Here is an 8,889-nt window from a genome sequence, read left to right on the forward strand (position 1 = left end):
TAAGTCGGTGCACAAGCTTTTGTATCCCCACATTTCAACTTCATCTTTGATCTCTTCATCATCGTTGAATGGTTTTCCACCAAGATGTGACTTCAGGTAACGGAAGACATGGAAGTCGGTGGGTGCAAGGTCTGGGCTGTGTGGCGGATGGTCCAATACGTCCCATTTGAATTGTTTGAGTAGTGCTTTGGTTACAAGCACTGTGTGAAGCCAAGCGTTGTCATGAAGCAAGCGGACTCCACTTGTCAGCATTCCCCTGCGTTTGTTTTTAATTGCCCTTCGAAGACGTTTCAAAGTCTGGCAATATGCAGCAGCATTAATTGTCATTCCAGGAGGCTTAAATTCCAACAGAAGAATGCCTTGTATGTCCCAAAAAACAGAAGCCATGATTTTCTTTGCTGAAATCGACATTTCGCATTTCTTGGCTTTTGGTGAATTCGAATGGCACCATTGCTTTGATTGTTGCTTGGATCAGGTGTATGGTGATAAACCCACGTCTCGTCACCTGTCACAATGTGATCAAGGAACTCATTACCTGCTTCAGCATAGCGTGTGAGGAAGGAGAGTGCAAAGCCCATCATTTTCTTTTTGTGTTCTTCCGTTAACAGTTTTGGAACCCAGCGCGCACACAATTTCCTTTACCCTAACTTGACAGTCACAACGTCATAGAGAATTGTCATTCACACGTCTGGTATGATCTGAAGCAATTCTTTGAATGTGAGACGTCTATTCGCACGAATTGTTTCCTCTGTTCTCCGAAGAAGGGCATCGGAGATCACAGATGGCCGACCTGTTCTTTGTTCGTCATGAACATCGGTCCTACCTTCAGAGAAATGACGACACCATTTCGTTACATTTTGTCGATTGATAATGTCCCCATAAACAGAAACAATTTCTTTGTGAATATCCGCTGGTCGCTGACCTTTTGCATAAAGAAAACGTATGATGGCGCGCACTTCGCATTTGGCGGGATTCTGAATCGGCGCAGCCATTTTAAACATGACCTACTCCGACCAGAAGCAACGTTCAACTGCCGAACGACCGCGAGGAGAAAGCTAACGGTTCAAGGTTAACACCAGTGTTGCCAACTTGCTCGCCAAAACTCTTCTGTTCCTCTGGCGTACGGCGTATCTTTACTTTCCGAAATACCCTCGTACTTGCCTGGAATTCTCACGGCTATTTCCCCCTCCCCAAGTTCGAGTAGCCACTCTGTTTCCCTCCTTTTTGTTTAATAATAATGTTTTGCCTGTACAAAGAACTTAATAACTGGAAGTCTTTTTCATGTCCTATAATGACTATTACATTTTCCATGTATCATGTTCAATTACAATTAAATTAACATCAAAACAGACATCATATTGTTAGGGGATATCACTTTAACTAGAACTAGCATTAACTAAAAATATGCTGCACTATTATTGACACACCATTCTTTTTTAGTTGCAGAGATGACTGCAAGGATACGTTCATTGCAGAGACACATGGAGCAGTTTCCACGTGACAAAAAGAATAAAGTTGTGCTCAAAGAGATGATAGACAGGAGGAAGAAACGGTTAAAGTTTTTGCGAGCCAAGGATTACAAGCGGTTTGAATGGTTGCTAGAAAAGCTCCAGCTTGAATACAGGCCACCTCCAGAGTGAGTAATTTTTTTGTATATTGAGTCTAAATATTTCTTTATACATTGAAGAGCCAAGGAAACTGGTACACCTGCCTAATATTGTGTAGGGCCCTCACGAGCATGCAGAAGTGCCACAACACAATGTGGCATGGACTTGACTAATATCTGAAGTAGTGCTGGAGGGTATTGACACTATGAATCCTACACAGCTGTCCATAAAACCGTAAGAGTACAAGGGGGTTGAGATCTCTTCCGAAAACAGGCAAACGTCACAAGGCATCCCAGATATACTCAATAATGTTTATGTCTGGGGAGTTTGGTAGCTGGCGGAAGTGTTTAAACTCAGAAGAGTGTTCCCGGACCCACTCTTTAGCAATTTTGGATGTGTGGAGTGTTGCACTGTCCTGCTGCTGGAATTGTCCAAGTCCTTTGGAATGCACAATGGACATGAATAGATGCAGGTGATCAGACAGTATGCTCAAGTATGTCTCACCTGTCAGTCATATCTATATGTATCAGGGATCTCGTATCACTCCAACTGCACATGCCCCACACCATTACAGAGGCTCCACCAGCTAGAAAAGTCCCTTGTTGACATGCAGGGTCCATGGATTCATGAATTTGTCTCTATACCCGTACATGCCTGTGTTCATTCGCTCAATACAATTTGAAATGAGACTTGTCTGACCAGGCAACATGTTTCCAGTTATCAACAGTCCAATGTCGGTGTTGATGGGCCCAGGCGAGGTGTAAAGCTTTGTGTCGTGCAGTCATAAAGGGTACACAAATGGCCCTTCGGCTCCGAAAGTCCATATCAGTTTGTTTCATTGAATGGTTCACACACTGACACTTTCTGATGGCCCAGCATTGAAATCTGCAGCAATTTGTGGAAGGGTTGCATTTATGTCATGTTAAATGATTCTCTTTATTCGTCATTGGTCCCGTTTTTGCAGGATCTTTCTGTGGCTACAGTGATGTCGGAGATTTGATGTTGTACCAGATTCCTGATATTCACAGTACACTCGTGAAATGGTTGTATGGAAAAATCCTCACTTCATCGCTATCTCAGAGACTGTGTGCCACCGCTCGTGCACCGACTAACACCACATTCAAACTGACTTAAATTTGATAACCTGCCATTGTAGCAGCTGTAAGCGAGCTAACAACTGCGCCAGACACTTGATGTCTTATATAGGCTTTGTCAACTGCAGTGCCGTATTATGCCTATTTACATATCACTATATTTGAATACGCACACCTATAGGAGTTTCTTTGGCACTTCAGCATAGAAGTCTGGCATATTTGCAGAACTACCTGCTTAAAACTACCACTTCATTAGTACAAGTAAATTGTTTAATCAACAACTTGTTTCAACATTATAAAGCTTATAGGGAATGATACATACTGTTTTTGTTGCTGTGACGTGTGATACTATATACACTGTTGGCAAAACAATTATCAAATATATAATTACCATTCTACATACAAACAATGATCATTGTTATCCCTCGTCATCAAAACAGGTAGAGTGTGTGATGTGTCCCTCCTTTCTAAAACCGAGCGAGGTGGCGCAGTGGTTAGACACTGGACTCGCATTTGGGAGGACGACGGTTCAATCCCGCGTCCGGCCATCCTGATTTAGGTTTTCCGTGATTTCCCTAAATTGCTCCAGGCAAATGCCGGGATGGTTCCTTTCAAAGGGCACGGCCGACTTCCTTCCCCATCCTTCCCTAATCCGATGAGACCGATGACCTCGCTGTCTGGTCTCCTTCCCCAAACCAACCAACCAACCTCCTTTCTAATCTTCCCAACGTCTCTCTCTCTCTCTCTCTCTCTCTATGATCCTTGTCAAAGAAACTAGTAATAATTCAGAAAGCTAGGAATAGTATTTTTCCCCACTTTCAAATGTGCCCCTTGGCAGCACTGAGTTTTTACAACCTGGAGGTAGGTATTAGTCAGGTATTGTTTCATTCTCATTTTATAGTTATCCAAGTTGAAGTTTCATTTTGAGATAGTGTTAATATAATTCAGACACCCAGTGTCTTGTATCTATACGTGTTACAGATTAAAGCCCCTACTTTTCTGTTTCTGTGTGAAGGCTAATCTCAGAAACTACTGTAGAGATTTTGATACTGTTTTCACTAATAGATAGACTAATTCACGAGGAAGGTTTGTGTTTATATGAGTAATTCATAATTGTGGTAAAGATGAGAGTATATGTGTGGTGTTTGGAGTGACATCTTGTACCAGACTGGTTTGTTGAAGCCCTCCATGCTATTCTATCCTGAGTGAGCCTCCTAATCTCCGATTACCTATTGCAACCTACATCCTTCTGAATCTGGTTACTGTGTACATCTCTTGGCCTCCTCCTACAATGCCTACACACACACACACACACACACACACACACACACACACACACACACACACACTCCTCCAATACTAAATTAGTGATCCCTTGGTATCTCAGAATGTGTCCTATCAACTGATCCTTTCTTTTAGTCAAGTTATGCCACGAATTTATTCTCTCCCCAGTTCTGTTCAGTACCTTCTCATTAGGTATGAGATCTACCCATCTAATCTTCAGCATTTTTCGGTGGCACGACATTTCAAAAGCCTCTATTCTATCTTACTGTCTAAACTCTTTGTCATCCATTTTTCATTTCCATACATGGCTATACTACAGACAGATAGCTTCAGAAAAGACTACCTAACATCTAAATCTATATTCAATGTTAGTAAATTTCTAGTCTTCAGAAATGCTTTTCTTACCATTGCCAGGCTACATTTTATATCCTCTTATTTTGCCCATCAGTTATTCTGATGTCCAAACAGTAAAACTCTTCTACCAATATTAGTGTCTCCTATCCTAATCTAATTCCCTCAGCATCTCCTGATTTACTTCGACTTCATTCCATTACCCTTGTTTTGATTTTGTTGATGTTTATCTTATATCCTCTCTTCAAAATTCCATCCATTCTATTCAACTGTTCTTCTAAGTCATTTGCTGTCTCTTGACAGAATTACAGTTTCATCAGTATACCTCAGAGTTCTTATTTCTTCTCCCTAAACTTTAATTCCTACTCCACATTTTTGTTTCCTTTTACTGGTTGCTCAATGCACAAAATGAATGACATTGGGGTTAGGCCACCACCCTGTGTCAATCCCTTCTCAACCATTGCTTCACCTCTGCATCCCTTCAACTCTTACAAATGCTGTCTGGTTTCTGTACAAATTTTAAATAGCTTGTTGCCCCTTATATTTTGTGCCAGCTACCTCCAGAATTTCAAAGAGAGTATTCCAGTTCTAGGAGCCAGTATTTGGTGGGAAAAGCAGGAAACAGCTGCTCCAACTCCAGAGAACAGTGAAGTCTGACCAGAATATACACATAATTTATTTATTCATCTGTATGTGAAGACTAATGTCAGGAGCAGCTGTAAGGATTTTGATGTGGTTGTCACTGATATAATGATTCACAATGAATGTTGGAGTGTATAATCTACACTCCTGGAAATTGAAATAAGAACACCGTGAATTCATTGTCCCAGGAAGGGGAAACTTTATTGACACATTCCTGGGGTCAGATACATCACATGATCACACTGACAGAACCACAGGCACATAGACACAGGCAACAGAGCATGCACAATGTCGGCACTAGTACAGTGTATATCCACCTTTCGCAGCAATGCAGGCTGCTATTCTCCCATGGAGACGATCGTAGAGATGCTGGATGTAGTCCTGTGGAACGGCTTGCCATGCCATTTCCACCTGGCGCCTCAGTTGGACCAGCGTTCGTGCTGGACGTGCAGACCGCGTGAGACGACGCTTCATCCAGTCCCAAACATGCTCAATGGGGGACAGATCCGGAGATCTTGCTGGCCAGGGTAGTTGACTTACACCTTCTAGAGCACGTTGGGTGGCACGGGATACATGCGGACGTGCATTGTCCTGTTGGAACAGCAAGTTCCCTTGCCGGTCTAGGAATGGTAGAACGATGGGTTCGATGACGGTTTGGATGTACCGTGCACTATTCAGTGTCCCCTCGACGATCACCAGTGGTGTACGGCCAGTGTAGGAGATCGCTCCCCACACCATGATGCCGGGTGTTGGCCCTGTGTGCCTCGGTCGTATGCAGTCCTGATTGTGGCGCTCACCTGCACGGCGCCAAACACGCATACGACCATCATTGGCACCAAGGCAGAAGCGACTCTCATCGCTGAAGACGACACGTCTCCATTCGTCCCTCCATTCACGCCTGTCGCGACACCACTGGAGGCGGGCTGCACGATGTTGGGGCGTGAGCGGAAGACGGCCTAACGGTGTGCGGGACCGTAGCCCAGCTTGATGGAGACGGTTGCGAATGGTCCTCGCCGATACCCCAGGAGCAACAGTGTCCCTAATTTGCTGGGAAGTGGCGGTGCGGTCCCCTACGGCACTGCGTAGGATCCTACGGTCTTGGCGTGCATCCGTGCGTCGCTGCGGTCCGGTCCCAGGTCGACGGGCACGTGCACCTTCCGCCGACCACTGGCGACAACATCGATGTACTGTGGAGACCTCACGCCCCACGTGTTGAGCAATTCGGCGGTACGTCCACCCGGCCTCCCGCATGCCCACTATACGCCCTCGCTCAAAGTCCGTCAACTGCACATACGGTTCACGTCCACGCTGTCGCGGCATGCTACCAGTGTTAAAGACTGCGATGGAGCTCCGTATGCCACGGCAAACTGGCTGACACTGACGGCGGCGGTGCACAAATGCTGCGCAGCTAGCGCCATTCGACGGCCAACACCGCGGTTCCTGGTGTGTCCGCTGTGCCGTGCGTGTGATTATTGCTTGTACAGCCCTCTCGCAGTGTCCGGAGCAAGTATGGTGGGTCTGACACACCGGTGTCAATGTGTTCTTTTTTCCATTTCCAGGAGTGTATTATCACTATACCAGACAAGTCATCTAGCGATAGGTACTTAGTGCTATCTGTGTGAAGCCAGCTTGAGTCATTAGTCATTTTATAATTTTAAAGTAATTAATGTCAATCAGCAGTGACAACTTTCTACCCCATTTTGATGATTTTAACCAAAGTCAAACATCTCAGTTATATTTAGAGTGCAACTTTTGGTCTGCCATTGAGATCTGAATATTGTTTATATCAAAGAAGACCAGATATATATCAATAAATTTTTTGGAAAATACATGTTATTGTGGAAGTCAACGAGAAAAGAATCCTTATGGTATATTTGTGCTCCATTTAAGTAATGGTCATTTCACCTTACAGCTTCTTCTATCGAGTAACACGTAAGGATTCATTACGTAAGCTGACAGCACAACACTGCACCCACATACGGAGGCAACGCCTGTACGAGCTGCGCCGGAGTTTTGAGGAGCAAAAGCCAATATTCTTACAAGAAAAAGCAGAAAAGTTGTCCTGGATTCGACAACAAGAACTGGAATGTGGTGTGGAGCCTTCTGTATCAGAAGAAGATATTCTGAAGGTTCAGCAGCAACTGAAGGAGCTTGAGGCAGCTAGAGCAGTGAAAGCTGCCCAACAACAAAAAACAGACAAAGCCACATAAGGCACCCTGCTGTTGGTTGTCTGTAAACATGTTACATGTACTCCAGATGTTGTTTACTGGTTTTTTGTGTACACAAAAAATAAAATAGAATTCATTAACCAAAGACTGTGTTTTATTGGCAAGACACTTAGAAAATGTAACAGACCTACTAAGGAGATTGCCTACACTACACTTATCCGTCCTCTTTTAGAATATTGCTGCGTGTGGGATCCTTACCAGATAGGACTGTCTGCCCCGGTAGCTGTTTCCATTTTTTACCAGATAGGACTGATGGAGTACATCCAAAAAGTTCAAAGAAGGGCAGCACGTTTTGTATTATTGCGAATTGTGGCAGAGTGTGTCACAGAAATCATACAGGATTTGGGCTGGAAATTGTTAAAAGAAAGGCATTTTTCGTTGCGTTTTCTCGAAATTCCAATCACCAACTTTCTCCTCTGAACGCGAAAATATTATGTTGACACCAACCTACATAGGGAGAATCGATCACCACGATAAAATAAGGGAAATTGGAGCTCATATGGAAAGATATAAGTGTTCCTTCTTTCCGCGCACTATACAAGATTGAAATAATAGAGAATTGTAAAGGTGGTTCAATGAACCCTCTGCCAGGCACTTAAATGTTATTTGCAGAGTATCCATGTAGATGTAGATTACCTTTGCTATCAGTGTTATTTTTATAATGTATGCCGTATTTATTTATGAAATACTTATTATTTGTGATATGGGAAGGGCCAAACTAACATTAAAAGACTTTTCCAAACATGAGCTAGAGTAAGATAGTTTATTATTAAATGTTTAGATAATTTTGTTTTCAGGCATTGTTAACAAGATGGTTTGGACATGTTACATCCTAAAAACGAGACACAGTTGCCTAATTTAAAGTTTTATTTTGTATCCATCAAATTTTTGTTTTAGAGCAAAATTGACCACAAGCCAATCTCTCTTCTCTTTCATTATGACAAACTATTTACACAATAATAGCTTGGATACAGTTAATGTTCCTGTACATGGCCCATTTGTCATCAATTTACACATGTCATTTTGTGGTTTGCAGTGGCTTGTGAAGTACGTAGATTGCTCAGTCACATTGTTCCATCACTAAAGGATGAACATGAACAAAACCCACACACTGCAGGGACACATTCTTGACTTGAAATGTCCCCCTGTGGGTCCGGAGGGTAGAATAGGTCGTAAGAGTGGACTAAAAGGAGTCTCACAAGTTTCGGCATGTATGTGATGATCCCCCGTCGGGTTTGACCTCCATCTTTCTAAATTTCCCAAAGAGCAAGCCAATTGGGGAAGGGCCCCTTACATGGTGCATCATGTCCATCGTGCAGTGAGATCTTTAGCCCACTTTCTCGTTGGCTGGTCCACCGCCAGCACTCTCTAAGCAGGCAAAGTCTAACTTCGATGCTAAGAAATATGAACACAAATCCCCCCCCCCTGGCCATTCCATGGGAGGAATTGGAGGAATGCCAGGCTAAGGATGGCATTCCAGCTTATTCACCCCAGTACCTTGTATGTAAGAGAGTTGATAGGGAATCTTTCATGTCCATAAAGCCTCAGTTTTTTGTGGAGCATTTGGAGGACAGGTTTGCGCTCTGGGTCAGTCTTGATAAAAACAGCATCCTCTGCCCAGTATGGGCATTACTCACTTGTGACAAGTTGGGGGATGTTTCTGTTACTATCATGCCCCATAAG

The 8,889-nt window shown here is 43.5% G+C and overlaps 1 protein-coding gene across 1 annotated transcript in view; it reads left to right on the top strand.

Moving 5' to 3' along the window:
- Positions 1 to 7,291, top strand: part of LOC126203175 (28S ribosomal protein S15, mitochondrial) — a 37,710-nt gene extending 30,419 nt beyond the window's left edge. Inside the window, exons 3-4 of the mRNA XM_049937416.1 lie at positions 1,441 to 1,636; positions 6,891 to 7,291. Coding sequence (XP_049793373.1) covers positions 1,441 to 1,636; positions 6,891 to 7,188 — 494 coding nt within the window. The 3' untranslated portion in view covers positions 7,189 to 7,291. The remainder of the gene's footprint in view (positions 1 to 1,440; positions 1,637 to 6,890) is intronic.
- The last annotated feature ends 1,598 nt before the right edge of the window (positions 7,292 to 8,889 follow it).

Source organism: Schistocerca nitens, chromosome 9 (assembly GCF_023898315.1).
Source record: "Schistocerca nitens isolate TAMUIC-IGC-003100 chromosome 9, iqSchNite1.1, whole genome shotgun sequence".
Taxonomy (NCBI): Eukaryota; Metazoa; Arthropoda; class Insecta; order Orthoptera; family Acrididae; genus Schistocerca; species Schistocerca nitens.